General features: G+C 36.7%; 1 protein-coding gene across 1 annotated transcript; it reads left to right on the top strand.

Moving 5' to 3' along the window:
- The first annotated feature begins 2,575 nt into the window (after positions 1-2,575).
- LOC123667100 (pantothenate kinase 3) lies at positions 2,576-14,708 on the top strand. The gene is made up of 8 exons (XM_045601084.1): positions 2,576-2,752; positions 4,442-4,615; positions 10,044-10,178; positions 11,756-11,877; positions 13,015-13,191; positions 13,560-13,695; positions 14,001-14,116; positions 14,522-14,708. The coding sequence occupies exons 1-8, from the start codon at positions 2,576-2,578 to the stop codon at positions 14,628-14,630; spliced, it is 1,146 nt and encodes a 381-aa protein (XP_045457040.1). The 3' UTR covers positions 14,631-14,708.
- The last annotated feature ends 3,367 nt before the right edge of the window (positions 14,709-18,075 follow it).

Genomic DNA, 18,075 nt, shown 5'->3' with positions numbered 1-18,075 from the left:
AAATTCCAAAGAGTTTCGCTAGAGTTTTTTAAGATTTTTCAACAGAAGTTCCTAAAAAAGATGTTTAATTATAAAATAAAACATTTTTTGCAACAAATAAACTAATTTCTATTTTTCAAAATCTTTAAAACACGAACGATAAATATGGTCATATAGTGCGTTCAACGAGCCGAGATACCAAATGTAAACAAACCAAATGCGAGGTCATTCAACTATGCAGGGTTTGTAACTTTTTTTTTACTTACACAAAAATTTTAAATGTAAAATATATTTATATTTTGTAATTACTGAATTAAATATAATTAATTAAATATAATTATGTATTTAAAATTTGATACTTCTTAAATAATAATTATCGAAATATAAAAATCACCCGAGCGCTTCAGGACACGAAATAAAATAAAAATAAATAATACAAATTCAAAGGGCCGTACGCGGTCCGATTGTTGTCAAAGCCAGTTAAAATATCGTTCGACCTTGCAGAGAGACGTGCAGCAGATAGCAAACAAACAAGATAGAAAGAGATAGACTACATTTTGTTTGTTCCGTCGTCGCTACGAAAAAATGATGGGCTTTGTTTACATTTGGTATCTCTTCTCGTTGAACAGACTATAATTACAAAACGATTTAAATGTTGGTGGAACAAAGGCATAAATGTACACCTTATTTTGAAAAAAATATTAATAGCAATTAACAAAAAATATTTGACACTTGCAAACTACATGGCCATATTCACAAATAAATAGGTCGTATTTCATGCAAAGAACAAACACTTTGAAGCAGTACAAAGACGAATAATACGACTCGGAATGTAAAAAAAACTTTAAAATGGCTCTCCTGTAAAATTACAAAAAGTGGAGTTGAGCCCTTGTTCCACCGAAGGTGCGATATTATGTTCCTTTTATTTTTGAAGTCTCATCCAAGTTCACTGTGTCGGTGTATATAATAAATAACCTCCCGTAACTCCATCGGCTCCTAATATTATAAAAGTCTTGTTTCGGGATTCCGAAAACGAACAACACTATTAATTTTCTTTGTCATTAGCTGTGCCCGCGACTTCGCCCGCGTGGAATTTAACAAAAAGTTATTGTTCAGTTCGCAGAGTTATAAAATAAATAAATTTCTAAAATAAAAGTAGCCTAAGTTACTTGTTACTACATCAGCTATCTGACAGTCTAAGTCCCGTCAAAATCGGTGCAGCCGTTTCAGAGATTAGTCGAAACAAATAGACAGACAGACAAAAATTGTAAAAAATGTTATTTTGGTAAATGTACCGTGTATACATTCATATGCATTTAGTAAAAAGCGGTTATTTTAATATTACAAACAGACACTCCAATTTTATTTATTTGTATAGATGTACGGACCGAACCTGCAACCGCAATGTACAAAGATATTTTAGCTCGGCGGCGTAGCGTCGTTTTTCGCGGCCCACAAAAAATCCTCCCCTCCCCCCAACCATTTTTTTGCTAATGATAAGTTCTAAATTGTACTGTATTTTTACGCGTGTTGTTACATTGCGAACGCGATTTGTAATTATATTTTTTATCAATAAAATTTTTTTATTGATTTCGCCGCCTCACTTTCGTATGCCGCCCGGGGCCATGGTCATCCAGCACCCGCCACTGGGTGTTACTGAAAACCACTCGATAGATCCTGATCGACAGATATTGCTCTAATTTAAATTGGACAAGTACTAGTTTTCAAATAAGAAAGAAGAATCATCAAAATCGTTACACCAAAAGTTGAGAATCAAGAATTGAGAACCTCCCCCATTTTTGAAGCCTGTTTACAAACTCAAACAAGTTTTGTAAATTATTTAAAACTGTACTAAGTTCTCAGTCTTACATTAGGGACAATAATTTATTTATTGTAACACTCAATGAAACCGATGATATAGTAAAAGGTAGTCTAGCGAGACACTAGGATTTATTGTGTCCTAAATATTGTGACTGTAAGATTGCTGGATAACACTGTGTACTTTACCTAAGTTTGTAATGTACCTAATGTTAAGATGTAAAAGTTCGGGGATAACTTCGTCGTTTATGAACCGATTTTGATAATACTTTTTCTATTGGAAAGCAGATATCCCAAGGGTGGTACCATTATTATTTATTTATTTTATACTTTATTGTACACCACAAATATATTACAAACAAAGCATAAAGGTAGTTACAGACAGTGAAGTACAATGGGCGGACTTATGGCTAAATAGCCATTTCTTCCAGACAACCAGACATGATAAGAAAACCAGGATCTGATGGAATCCCAGAGAAATCGAGGATTTTTTCGTCTACTTACGTTGTAGTACTTGTCGATGTAATTGAAGTCGGTTTTTTTCGTTTGCGAGCAAACGCAGTTCATAGCTTACAATTATACTAGCAAAAAGTCAAACTTTTTGTTTCTAATAATATTAAATAGGTACCCTTTATTGTAATTCATAAAGAAACGTAACAAAGAAAGATGTACAAAAGCGGTTCTGTTAGTTTTTATGAGAATATAGATATTTTCGTGACATCATAATGGAGAAATAAATGTTTTTATTTACTATTTCATTTTATTAAACTCCTCAGCCATGCCCTGGTTCGGTATGGACATCGGTGGCACACTCACAAAGCTGGTGTACTTCGAGCCTCGGGAGACGAACAGGCGGGAACTGGACAAGGAGACAGAAGTCCTGAAGAATATCAGAAGGTATCTCACGAGGAACTCCGCGTATGGAAAGACCGGGAGGCGGGATGTTCATTTACAGGTAAACATATCATCATGTATTTGACAAACTGTCACGTTGTCGTGTCAGTTTGGCGGGTTAAGAGTTTGTAAAGTATTTGGTCCAATAAAAAAAATATTATTATTACTAGGTGCCCGGACAGACTTCATTCTGTCAAAAGTTCATGGTAATTTTTTTTTTTTAATTTTCTGTCAGTACTTACTAAAACCTTCCGTGGGCCTTGAGGAACATACAATAAAATAAATTAGCCGAATCGATCGAGCCATTCTCGGGTTATGCGCTTAGCAACATTAATTTTTATTTATATGTATGTATAGATTATATATATAATATGGCAGCTAATTTAAAAAAAAACTGTTCTCCAAATGTTTGTAAATATACATATCTAAGTGGTAACCTTGGACCTTAATAAACGCTTCACACTCAACGGATCTCCCAGTAGGATTTTCTTCTGTGTTGGGGGTCCGGAAACACACACAATACACAAACACAACGCCCATACCACGACTAACATCTATATGGTCGATACAAATCTCTGTCGTGAGCGGGAATCGAACCCGCGACCGCTAGCGCAACAGCCAGTGCATTAACCGTTGCGCCAACGCGTCGTCTAACCTTAATAATAATAATAATATAAAATCTTCACAATTTGTAAATTTTTGTAAGTGCTGTGTGGCTACGGCACTAAAGAATTTAGCCACCCCCTCTCTTCCCGTGGGTGTCGTAAGAGGCGACTAAGGGATAACAAGGTTCCACAACCATCTTGGAACTTAAGGAGCCGACCGATGGCGGGATAACCATCCAACTGCTGGCTTTGAAATACACAGGCCGAAGACGGGCAGCAGCGTCTTTGGTCCAACAAAACCAGTACTGCGGTCACCAACCCGCCTGCCCAGCGTGGTGACTATGGGCAAAGCACATGAGTTCACGTTATTTTTGGCGTAAACTTGTGGAGGCCTATGTCCAGCAGTGGACTGTATAGGCTGTAATGTAACAATTTGTAAAGTTTTCTATCTTGTTTTTGTTCATTTTATTCCATTATATAAATATTTTTAAATGCACACACATTGTAATAACTAATATTGAAAACTTTAAGGCTTGTGAACTTATTAATTTTATTTGTTATAATATGAAATTAAGTTGTATGTTTTCCTAAAATAAATGAACCTAAAAAAAAAAGTTGTAAACACTTTTGCCCTCATGGTCGTGATCATAGCGGAAGTTTTAAAATGACATTAGCGATAATTCCAGTATCAGTAAGTGTAGACGTGAAAGTTTGAAAACTTACATTTATAAATACATAAGAATACAATTTAAAAAAAAAAACTACTTTTCTTTATTATCTTGCATTATTCTTATTAGTGTTCTTTTTCTAAATGTTTGTCTGGAAAAATCGCTCTTTAGCGATAAGACCGCCTTTTGTACATTTCTTTATTTTTAATTTTTTCTTGCACATTTTATGTTACATGTATTGTTTCTGATTGTACAATAAATTATATTTGTATTGTATTTTATTCTTAAAAAGTAAATTTAGATCAATCTTTAAACGTGCGAAATAAATGTCACAAAAACTACTTTTTATGCACTTTATAGTGAATACTTGCTAACCCGTTAGACCTTATTCTGTATTTGGAACTGTCAAATTGCTAAAGAAAAAAATCGCTTTGGTTATAAATCTTTTAAAAAATGTTTTTATATAACTAATTCCAGATGGAGAACGTAACAATACGGGGCAGACGAGGAACCCTCCACTTCATACGGTTTCCGACGAGTGAAGTCGGGGCCTTCCTACAGCTGGCTCGGTCTAAGGGCATGGCAGCGTTAGTTAACACCATATACGCGACTGGCGGCGGTGCTTATAAGTTTGAAGAGGACTTCATTAAGGTAGATTTAGTCATTTTTGTGCCTTATCGTTTTTTTTTTTTTTATGTCACTAGGTCGGTAAACAAGCGTACGGCTCACCTGATGGTAAGCGATTACCGTAGCTTATAGACGCCTGCAACACCAGAAGCATCGCAAGCGCGTTGCCGAGCCAATCCCCAGGAGCTCTGGTCACCTTACTCACCAACAGGAAAACAATACTGCTTGAAAACAGTATTATTTTGCTGTGACCTTCTGTAAGGTCGAGGTACTACCCCAGTCGGGCTGCTCCATATTTTGAGCAGGAAGTTTCTGCTGTGCCCTACCTCAGTTCAGTTCTACCATCGTATCAGGAAATACAAAGATAGTTTTGTGTTTCCTGGTTATGTAACTTGCGAATAGCAAAAATTGTGCAATTATAGCTGTCAAATAGCGATTTGGAAATATTGCCACTAGTATATATAGTTCAATCCAAAAATACGCGCCCCCACTATTTATCGCAAGGGGAAACAATGGGGTGCGGGGAGTGCAGTCCGAACATTGATCTTAAGTAGCCTTGCGAAGTTTATATCATTGAAAAGAAAAGAGAGATATATATCATTTTGATCTTAGGATATATATCACTCATTTAGCTCAGTGAAATAATTTTATAATGCAACCAAAATGCAACCTAATGTTGTCAACAAAAAATACTTTTTCGCTTATTCAAAGCAAAACGATTGAGTCTATGACCTTGTGAAATATGAATCGAAAAGATACAGAGCTATAGCTAACTATCTCTCTCTTTCACATAATAAGCGCCATCGTCCGATCGAATCGCTCGCTAGCTCGGTCTCGTTTACTCTCGCCCAGTACGTCAGTATCTCGAAAATGAATCATACACCTAGTGAGCTGGAGATATATTTGAAACGCAAGGGAGCTGATGAGAGATTAGCTTACTTGAAAAGATAATTTTCATTTATATCTTTCGCTCAAGAGTTACCCAAGTCTAAACATTAGTCTTGAGTCGACCACGGCTCAGTGTAGACGTTTAATTTGGTTTGCTTTACTGCGTATCGTGACCCATCGGAAAGTTGCTCTACTTTAATTTTTTGTATAATATTATTTTTATTATGTCCGAAAAAACGAAACGTATTGTGCTTAAAAGCCAGGTAGAATTTTTAAATTTTATCCTTGGGCGTTTCATAAACAGAATTTATTATGACAATTAAATGGAAGCACGTAATAATTATGGTTTTGTCGCACCAAAGACGCTGCTGCCCGTCTTCGGCCTGTATATTTCAAAGCGAGCAGTTGGATGGTAGTAGAACTGTGTTACGAAAAAGAAAGAAAAATTAATCTAGATGAATTCGATATTGGTATTATTTTCTGGCAGAGATACGTAAAATTATAGTTCACGCTGGAAGTGCAGCTGAATTTATACCAAATGCTTAGTTGACATATAGAGCGAAGATTAAAACTGGAGACTACCACGACAACACGAATACACAAAACTATCTCGAGCGGCTTAAAGATAAACTTATATGCAAACTTCCGTAAAAATACCCACATCTAACTCCAAGAAATTAGAAATGCAGACTTGGCTATCCGCAATTGATATTTCATTTCAAACAAGTAATAAAAAATTAGAACTACTTGATCTAATTTAAAAAAAAAAAAAATAATAATAAAGAAAACTTCCCAAAATACGAAGTTGGCGGGTTATTAAATGATCGCGGTTTTACTGTGCTACGGTTGCCTCCTTATCATCCGGAACTTAATCCCATCGAAAATATTTGGAGTATAGCTAAAAATTATGTTGCCAGTCGTAACGGTAATCAAAATTATACTTCCATAATTTAAACTAAGTAGAGCATATTTTCAGTTAATTATGAAAATTTTCGCCATCTAAATTTTATGCGTGTGCCTCTCATTGTTACTCGCTGCGTAGTATTGGTATCAACTATTGCTAGTGTATGATTTTTTCAGTGTATGATTCATACTCCCAGGTAAAGAACCGACAGCCGACGGACAAACGATCTGTCTTTGTTTCGCATACTTCGAACCTCCTAGTCATTTATGATTGCCTGGTACCTGAAGTGCAAAATAAATAGTTGCAAATTGTAAGGATGGACGACGACAGGAGGACCGAGGACAATATTTGCAATTGCAAAAAAAATCTACCTGAAATACAGAATATTAAAAAAAACGGTAGATGTAAATACCGTTTGTATTGTATTTTTAGTGCAAGGTTAAGTTTTTTTTTTTTCTTTTCTTTTATTGATTTTAGGGACTTTTGTCCTACAAGGACACGCCAGACCCATTAAGCTTAAGTTGAAATAAGTTTTTAGTTATTAACTGATTTCAATTATAAATATCGGATATAGACGATTTTTTATTCGTATCGTAAAAGTTTATTTATCTGCAAAGATCGCAATAAATGTCAACCAAACTAACAAATTGATATTCAAGGCGAACGAACCGCGCTGGCCGTCTTGAAAAAAAAAAACACGTAAAATATTCTCTTTATTTAATAATAAAAATAATATATATGTTCGATACAATTTTTGACAGTTACAGTTAGCGAGTGATTCATTTCAATATAAAAACATGCCAAAAAATACCTAGTCTAAGCCAGTTTGAGGCAGTATCTCAACTTTGCAGAAGATCACAGCTAAATAGTATTGATCTCACATAGTATTGTGTTCCTGTAGTGAGTATGGTGGGCAGATCTGCGGGGATTGGGGGTAGGGTCGGCAACGCGCTTGCGATGCTTCTGGTGTTGCAAGCATCTAAAAGCTCTTATCGTCAAGTGGATCGTACGCTTGCTCGCCAACTAAGTCGTATAAAAGAAATATCAAAAAAAGAATACTTACGAGGTGCATTCTTATCTGGTGATGTAGACGGCGCGTGTTCCGCCATTTTGATTTCTTTGACAAGAGCCGATGTAAAGATTCTGTAAGGCGCAGAAAGTAGAACGGGCGGCGGGCGTGTGCTAGTGCCCTCACGCATTGGAAGTGGTCTAGATTCCTATACGACTTTTAGGCCCACGATAAAACTTTACAACAATATTCTATATACCATAACCTGTTTTTAATAAAAAAAATTAAAACCTTCCGAATATAAAAAATCCTACTTTAAAAAAATATGCATTTGTTTTTGTAAAATAAATATATTTTAACAAATTTACTAATAATACACAGGCTGAAGAGAAGGGTCTTAGGTGCGACAAAGTCAGCCCTGCGGTCACCAACCCGCCTGCCCAGCGTGGTGACTATGGGCAACACACATGAGTTAACGCCATTTTTGGCGCGAACTTGTGGAGGCCTATGTCCAGCAATGGACTGGCTGTAATGATGATGATGATGATGATGATGATGATGATGATGAAATTTCTATAAATGACATTAAAAAGTCATTTTTTCATTTTTCATTTCACTATCTTATTTATTTTATAAAAAAAATTTGAAACCCAGTAATCAGACTCACAGTAGCGCGTACCTGTTGGTCACTCAAAACTTAATTGTCTTATAAGTCGATAATACAATAGACTATAACAAAAAAACGAGTGTTCTTTAAGACCATACGACTGAAGTAAAACTTAAGAAACGTAACTTTCTCTTTCTATCTTCACTAACTTTATATATCCCTCTCAACTTCTGCTCACCTCGCCCGATCGCACCTTTCGAAACGCTCTCGACACGCAATTCACCAGCTTACGCCCCGAGTTAAACCCAAAGAAGTTTTACTTCAATAATATTATAGTATAGTATATATAGGTATAACATAATTTGTTTTCGTTGGCTGTGTGGCTACGGCAGTAAAGAATATAGCCACCCCCTCTCTTCCCGTGGGTGTCGTAAGCGGCGACTAAGGGATAACACAGTTCCACTAACACATTTGTACTTATAAAGCCGACCCGATGGCGGGATAACCATCCAACTGCTGGCTTTGAAATACAATTAAAATTATTATTAGTTATTTGCAACCAAACACATTGCGACACTCATTGTGCGCAGTGCAAAACTTGTCTTTACAAAAAAGAATACAATTGCAAATATTTATTTTGCACTGCAGGTACCAGGCAAACATAAATTACTAGGAGGTACGAAGTATGTGAATAATGACGGATGGTTTGTCTGTTGGTACTTATTTACCTGGAATTATGGGTCACTTTATTTTATAATACTTTGAAAATAATACATTAAATTTATATATAAGCTCAAAATTACATGACCGCATTATTGCTTGGCTGTGATTTGTATTACTTTTAAAAGACTTTCGTTACTCTAGGACATCAAGTGTTTCATACTTCTAACTGGTTGAAACAAACAATTTTAATTTTATAATGACGGTCATCGAATTATAAATGAAGTAAAAATATCCCACATGACGAAATTCGTGTAATTTCCATATAAAGGCGTTAACAAAAGAATTAGAATTAAAAATACCTAATCATTAGTGTAAGCTAATTATTATTAAGAGGTAGTTTGTGAGCTTGTTTGTTGGTTTGTTGAGACTATTTTCTTAAAATACTGAACCGATAATATTTTTTTACCTCTGGTATGCAAATATTTATTTTGCACTTCAGTTACCAGGCAATCATGAATCACTAAGAGGTTTATAGTATGTGAGTAGTGACGTGATTTGTCTGTCGGTTGTTTACCAATTTTTGCTGTAAATGATAGTTCAAAGTCCCCTGATTACAGTAAGCACATTTTCGGGGCCTTTCGCGGAGAATATTTGTGAATTACCTATTTCATTTTCATACAGTAGCTTATAGAAGAACTAATAATGCTAACGTTCAAAAACTACATTATTGTCCGAAAAGTTTTCTTCATAAAGAAAATTTACCACAGATTCTCTGTAAGCAAAAAAAAAAAACAAAATACCTTACAGCGCTTTCAAAGAAGAAAACAAAAAGTCTTTAGTTTTTGACGTGTCGAAAGCGGAGGACAGACATAGTCCGGCCGCTGAATACGAAGAATTTCGTACACCGACCCCTCCCTCATCTTTTGTCTTTGTCGCTCGCGTATAAACATATTGCCGTTGCGCTCACACAGGTGCAGTGACCGCCGTATTCACAATTGTCAACCTTTTGTTCATAGACATCACAAATTAAAAGTAAAAAAAAATTTAAAAGAAGGTTTAATTTGAATGCACTAAAAGGAAAAAATTAATTTTTACTTCAAAACTTTTATGATATAAAAACTTGTCGTGAGATTTGAGTACTCGTATTACCTTAGTTCGAAAATGTTCGAAAGCTACCACCGATTCGAAATATAAATTCTGCAGAGAAGAATCGACAAGAAACTCCGCAGTTTTGAAAGTAATATATAATCTGTGTGGGTAAATGCAAAGTTTTATATACATATATAATACAAATACCGGGTGGATTATCTTTTGCAATTGCAATTATTACCCTCGGTATAACTCTCCAAAATATTGTGCGTAACATAATGTTTGTCGACAGGAGGTGAACATGCGTCTCTCCAAGCTAGACGAGCTGGACGCCCTCATCGCTGGAGTGCTGTTCGTGGACTCTATGAACCCACAGGAGTGCTACTACTGGGCGCCGCCCGACCACCTCACGAACAGCAAGGACACGGTAAGATTTAACCGCTAGCGAAACAGTATAATGCCCAAATGTTGATGACCGCTCTGGTTCAGTCTTACGAGTGCCGGTTGGGCACCTAAACCCCGGCGGTCGCGGGTTCGATTCCGAAGCACATCAAAAAATACAATTGAATGTGGTAAGCAGATCAATAAAAATAATGTGCAGTTTTAACAGTGCGCTGTGTTTGTAGAATAATATTATGCACTAGCTGGTACCGCGACTTGGAGATTTTATCTGGACTGGATAAAAAGTATATGGTTGCCCTGTGACCTTGTCTTATTTTGGGATTTTAGTTGTTTTATTAGTTATTTCATATCTATCTGGGCGGTTGACTGGAGCTGGATGTGAGTTTAGAGTATAAAAAAGTCCATCTGGTTTGTATGGAAAAAAGTAACCTTCGATGCGCGACCGCTAAATATTATAATTAAGAACTCGAAACAATAGTCGATTTTTTCAATCAGCCTAACGCATATATAATGTAAAAGATATTATTAACATACTATATATATATTAGATTTTTGTGGGTTCGATACCCGCCTTAAGTCTGGGTTTTTTCACCGACTTCAAAAAAGGAGGAGGTTATTATATATATATATATATATATATGTTCGCGGATAACTTCCTTGTTTATGAACCGATTTTGATAATACTTTATTTGTTGGAAAGGAGATATCCCAGGTGTGGTACCATGATAAGGAAACCAGGGTTTGATGATGGTCCCAGAGAAATCGAGGGAAACCCTTGAAAATCCGCACAACTTTATACTGGGTGTACCGATTTTGATGATGTTTAATTTAATCGAAAGCCGATGTTTATCATGTGGTCACATTTAAATTTCATCGAGACCTGATTACAACTTTTGGAGTAATCTTTGATGATGCGTATTTTACCTGACTATTTTTCGTCTACTTACATTGTATTACTTGTCGATGTAATTGAAGTCGGTTTTTTTCGTTTGCCAACAAACACAATTATTTATATATGTATCATTTATATGTTGAAAAAAAAATATCAGTATCTAATGTCATGTGTATGCTGTGGATCACTATCTTATTGTTTAGATTGTCGATGATTGTCTTCATTAGTTTCCTAAATATACATACGCCATCTTTTGGATTTGTGTTGTATTTTTGGTGAGTCTGTCAAACACATATAGTTTGTTTCTTTATTTTAGTTTATCTCCGATTACTCGTAAATGTATTTGAAATGAGAGAGGGTACAGTCTGCTCCTGCTCAAAATATGGAGCAGCCCGACTGGGGTAGTACCTCGACCTTACAGAAGATCACGGCTAAATAATACTGTTTTCAAGCATGTTGTGCTCTTGCTGGTGGGTAAGGTGACCAAAGCTCTTGAGGAGAATTGGGGATAAGGTCATACATGTGCTTGCGATGCGTCTGGTGTTGCAGGCGCCTTATAGGCTACAGTAATCGCTTACAATCGGGTGAACCGTACGATTCTTTGCCAACCCAGTTATATATTTAATAAAAATAACCAGGACCACCAAAACTCTTTTTAACTTTGTACAATATATTTATTTCAGCCTTACCTAGAAGCGGCTCTAAGCCAGTACGTCAGGAAACCGTTCGACTTCTCCAACCCCTACCCGTTCCTTCTGGTGAACATCGGTAGCGGGGTCTCGATGTTGGTCGTGAACGCTCCCAACGACTACTATCGCGTTAGCGGGACCAGGTAATATATATTTATCTACACTAATGTTGTAACATTCTACTTATGTTTCCAATACTTGACTTATAATTACTACTGTTATAGCGCAGACAACAAAACACTCAATTTAAGCAATTTCACATGATGGTATAATATCCACATCGATATCGTAAAATCTCATTATAACATCGCGCGCATGCGCGCAGCTGCGCTCTCATTGGTTAGATTTTAATGGCGGCAAAATCACTGTGACAATACACGTACGCGTGAATTTAATTTAATAAATTAAAAGTTAAAAATGGATAGCGACGATGATATTTGTACGCCTCCTGATATTCTAGAATTGGCAACAAAATTAACTCACAATCTTTTGCCAGAAAAATCTAGAAAATTATATGAAAAAGAATATAATAACTTATTCCGACTCCGTCTACGAGCTCTAATGCTTGCCCCGCGACCGCTAAAGCTGCTGGATCAATAATTAACATTAACTTTCAAAATTGTACCATCCAAAATTTGAACAATTATTATAAATAAACTATTGTCAGCTTTTACTCTTGTTGTTTGATTAATTGCATTAGTGAAGATAAAGTAGTGTATGCAACTGCATGTAACACGGGTATTAAAACACTCGTTACTATTATGAAACTCGCTGCGCTCGTTTCATAAACTCACACTCGTGTTTTAATACCCTTCATTATATGACAGTTGCATAAACTACTATTATAATACACTTATCGTTGTTCTGAATCGGTGTGTGCTTTTGATTAATGTGGACAGAAGTTTGATATAACTTCATACAAACTTTGTTTAAAGTTTTTTGCTAGTAAGTATAATAATAATAAATAGTTCGTTTAGTTCGGCTGATAAAAATGTATCGCAGCTGATATTCGTAAGTTACAACGATATCCAAGTTTTGATTGTTTTCTCGCATACATCATATACTGTGACAAGTTTTAATCAAGCAAATCTGAAATCATTTTAAAGTTATTTTTAAATTTTGAGACGAATGTATATATTTCATCGTGTTTTTTATATCGCACATAACCTTTTAAGTAATACGACGGAATAAAAAAAGCTGGGGGCTGGGGATGTGCGAGGAATAGGGTAAGTAAGTTCAGTTTCAGTAAGTTCTAATATTAAATAATATTTTAATTTCAGTCTGGGCGGGGGTACGTTTTTGGGTCTGTGCTGCCTGCTAGCTGGGTGCAGTAGCTTCGAGGAGGCCATCGCACTCGCGGCCTCCGGAGACAACACCACCGTCGACAAACTAGTGCGAGATATATACGGCGGGGACTACGAGCGGTTCGGGCTCAGGGGGGATCTGGTCGCCAGTAGGTTGGTAGATAGTCTTGCTAGTTTTATATGTATGTTTTCATTCATCGTGGCATTTGAGGGATACAAACATACACGCATGCGGTCAAATACGCACGTACTCACTCATGCACGCAATCACGCACGAATGCACACACTTATGCTCACAAACGTTCACGCGCGTACGCACGGATTTACGTGTGCAGACTTTCTCGTACGTACGCATGCGCTTATTCACCACATACGCACGCACGCACTCACGTACGCATTCACGCACGCACTCAATGCAATCATGCACGCACGTCACACAATATGCCCCAGCTTGTGTATCGTGTGTCTGGAGCCCCGAGGCGCCCCCGTGCCCCAGTGTCTCACGCGCGTGTGCTCCACAGCTTCGGGCACATGTGCTCGGCGGAGCGGCGCGCGCGCGTGTCCCGCGCCGACCTGGCGCGCGCCACGCTGGTCACCATCACCAACAACATCGGCTCCATCGCGCGCCTCTGCGCCTCCAACGAGCGCCTCGAGCGGGTGCGTCCACCTCCAGCCGCCTCTGGCCGCCTCCAGCGACCTCTGACCGCCTCCAGCGACCTCTGACCACCTCCAGCGACCTCTGACAACCTTCAGCGACCTCTGACCACCTCCAGCGACCTCCAACTACTTCTCACTCCCAATCGTTTACACTTTTAATCATTTACTTTTTCCACTGATTGTATTTAATCGTATCTTTTTCTGATTACTTTAACGATAAATACGTCTTAATCTTCAATATCGTTTTCTTTTTATTATATCGATATATAAAATTATAATTTGTGTTGTTTTTTATTTTTAAACAGGTGGTATTTTGCGGTAACTTCCTAAGAGTGAATCCGCTATCCATGAAGCTATTGTCCTACGCTATGTCGTACTGGTCGAGAGGTGCTCTAAAAGCACTGTTCCTTGAACACGAAGGGTGAGTAACACACTTTAATGAATGAACCTGTAACGTCCTAAGCTTAGTCATCTTTCTTCATACAGTAGCAGGCCTGGAACTTAATCTACCACGCTGTTTTACTGCAGGTTGTATATATTCAATACTATGAGTAGCGCTAACACGTGTCTATGGTAAGAACCGGGATGGACGACTTTACCTGCTATACGAGGCACAGTTGGGTGACCTAAAAGGACATACGCCCAGATAATAATTTTTTTTTAAATCCTGTTCACAATCTGGAGCAACCTAACTTGGGAACTACCTCAACCTTGAAGAAGGTCACACACAAATAACACTGGTCTCGTTTAGTTTAGTAGCGTTGTGGTCTCGCTGCAATATTGGCACAAATAAAGATAATTATTTTTTCTTATCTGTATTTTCTAGATACTTTGGTGCGGTCGGCTGCCTGCTACACTACGACAGCAAAAACCACAAACAGCAGAACGTATCACGACACGCGACTCCGCCCGAGTCCAGACAGGCGGACAGATGAGCCTAATTATATATAGTGTATGATGTATGAATATATATATGGCAATAATGGTCTAACATAGAAAAGTTGAGTACGAAACATTAAGCTATTTTTTTCGCATAAATACGTTCACAATAGGGGAGGGGTTTGAGGGTGACAAGATGTAACAAGGGGAAGATTTTTTTATACATATAATATCTATAAATAAAAAATCTATTTATTGATCTGTATGCCTTTAATCACGAAATTATTTTTTGTATATGGTGATCTTGCTTTCGTGACGTAATATTTAGTAGGGGGTCGCTGAATGACTTAGAACGACAAAATGAGGAGTTTTATACGGTATAAATTCGCCTCACGTATTTCATGAATGGAACTTGGTATAAAATTTCGTACATGATGTATTTTGTATCTGTATTATAAAGGACTCGACTTTTTTGTATTAGACGTACACATGTATACACCAGTTTGCATTGACAACGCTACAAAATTATTTACCTAGTTCAAATGTAAATTAATTTGATATAAATTATGATATATTTATTTTTGTTTAGAACGCCTTCAAATATCTAGTATTTTCTCTCTAAAATAATCCTCTGTATAAACTCTCTTCCTACTTATTCAGTAAAATAAATTATCAAATTTAAAATAATACCGCAGTTAAAATTATACAAAAATAAAACTCAATGTTACTAAGATTGTTTTTCCGTTGTAGCTTGATGTTAAATAGCCTATCTTCCTTGCTAGGCTATATTAATTACTTTTATTGCAACAATTCGCCCAACAATGGGACTTAGTTTAACGGTGCTATTTGCTGCAAATTTTGTATAATTTTTTTTAAATAGGAATTTATCTTTAATAACTTCGATAACAACAGCAATAATTATTATTTTCTGTAAAATATATATTATAAAATAAATAATATGTATGTAAAATAAATTTAATAATGTTTAAATTTATAATTAAAATTTAATCATAAAAGATTTCTGTTCTAAAGCAATAACTTAAAATGTATTATAGTTTATTGTACAAATGTAAAAATGACTGAAATATCCTTTACATACGGCTTATAAATAAATACGATTTTAAATTAATTTGATTCAAAACTAATCGTAAACCGATTATGCAAAGATTCGAAAATACTATTAGTATGAGTATCCCCCCTCTTGGGGAGATTGGGGATTGGGTCGGCAACGCGCTTGCGATGCTTCTGGTGTTGCAGGCGTCTATAGGCTACGGTAATCGCTTACCATCAGGTGAGCCGTACGCTTGTTTGCCGACCTAGTGACATAAAAAATGAGTACTAACACAAAGCAAATTTTTAGTAAAATTGTATTACTTTCCTTTGCAAGTCTGTTTCTACTTGAGAAAATCTGTAGCAGCCTGACTGGAGATGTATGTACTTTAACCTTACAGAAGATCACAGCTAAATAACACTGCTTTCAAGCCGTATTGTGTTCCTGTGTGAGGTACTAGAGCTCCTGGGGATGACCGGGGGTAGGACAGCGGGGTCACATTCTTTTGTTCAGTTTTTGTGATCTACCCTACAATAGTACTCCAACTCTTCTTTTACTGTCTTTTACGGTCATAATTTCTTTATTGTTTATCATATAACTAGCTGTGCCCCGCGGTTTTATTCGCGTTAATCTGAGAAAAATGCGCTAAAATATTATATAGCCTATGTCCTTGGTATATGTGCTATCAACACAAAGAGAAAATTTTCAATTAGAACCAAGTAGTGCCTGAGACTAGCGCATTGAAACAGACAAACTGTCCAGCTTTATAATATTAGTATAGACCTGAGACTAGCACATTTAAACGAACAAACTGTCCAGCTTTATAATAATTAGTATAGATTTACTTTCTCAGTAAGTGAATTTCATCATTACAGCCTATACAGTCCACTGCTGGACATAGGCCTCCACAAGTTCACGCCAAAAATAACGTGAACTCATGTGCTTTGCCCGTAATCACCACGCTGGGCAGGCGGGTTGGTGACCGCAGGGCTGGCTTTGTCGCACCGAAGACGCTGCTGCCCGAGTTCGGCCTGTGTATTTCAAAGCCAGCAGTTGGATGGTTATCCCGCCATCGGTCGGCTTTTTAAGTTCCCAGGTGGTAGCGGAACCCTTAGTCGCCTCTTACGACACCCACGGGAAGAGAGGGGGTGACTTAAACCAATTAAAGTAAAGTGAATTTATACTAATATAAATGGAGCCGGTTTTTTTTTGTTCGGTTATACTGCGAAAACTACTGAACCGATTGGAATGATACTTATACCATAAGCTGCAGCGTGTTTCGGAGAATGTTTTAGTCTAATTATGATAGTATATGTATTGATTGTGTATATGACATGTTGGTGATTACTTATTGTGTAAAAACATGGACGGACAGAGGTCGCTAGTGTGTTTTAATTTTTTTGAGAAGAATATAGTTCTTTTACTGTAAACTGTCTATCGGCTACAGTAGCCCATTACCATCAGGTGAACCGTACGCCTGTTTGCCGCCATAGTGGTATGTGTATGTAGGTAAATATTTATTTGTTTACTAGCTGACCCGGCGAACTTCGTATCGCCTAACAGTCGATTCTTTAATTGTATTAATTTTTTTTTAATTTTTCTCTCCGTAAGAACCATCCTCGTACTTCAAGGAATATTTTAAAAAAAGAATTAGCGAAATCGGTCCAACCGTTCTCGAGTTTTGCGCTTAGCAACACATTCAGCGACTCATTTTTATATTTTGTTTATAATACTGTCATGTGAAGGTATATTTCAGTCGTTATGGAACTAAAGCAAGCGTTGTCACATTCAAGGCACAAATCATTTTATTTTTATACTATTATCTAAACGCGTGTCGGTGTTATTTTTAATAATTACGAAATGTATAGAAAAGGTTTTTTTTTTAAGATATATTCTGTTCGAAATACACAATGACATGTAATATCATATTTTATATAGTTTCGAATGGGGCTGGGTGTAGGAACGACCTGGGTTTAGAACTAGGTTTAGTGCCTAAATTAGGTGTCTAAGTTAGACAAGTGGTGTTTCTTTAAAGCTATAAATAAATTTATTTATTTATATTTAATTCTATTTATTATTAAGAAAATAACAATATTCTAACGTAACAAGTCCAAAGGCGATCTTATAACTAATAATGATCTCTCACGGACGACCTCTAACGTTAGAGGAAATATCGATAACGTAGACAATTATATGAAAATTATATACGGTACTCGTATATAAATATTTTTTTCCGAAGTGAAACTTCTGTTCCGTTCCGTTGTGATTTGAAACTCGATGCGTCACGATACAGAAAGAAGCACATAAATGTATGTGAGAGAATGAGATAGAATGCATTGCTGCTCGAAACGTAAGCGACGCGGTGTGTAAGGCGCTTTCGACCTGTATCACGAGAGCGTGATCATCGTCCATAGAACCAATCGCAACGACCTACCTTCCTACGACATTTC

The sequence above is a fragment of the Melitaea cinxia genome, chromosome 27 (assembly GCF_905220565.1).
Source record: "Melitaea cinxia chromosome 27, ilMelCinx1.1, whole genome shotgun sequence".
NCBI classification, from domain to species: domain Eukaryota; kingdom Metazoa; phylum Arthropoda; class Insecta; order Lepidoptera; family Nymphalidae; genus Melitaea; species Melitaea cinxia.
This window is presented reverse-complemented; position numbering and strand designations above follow the sequence as displayed.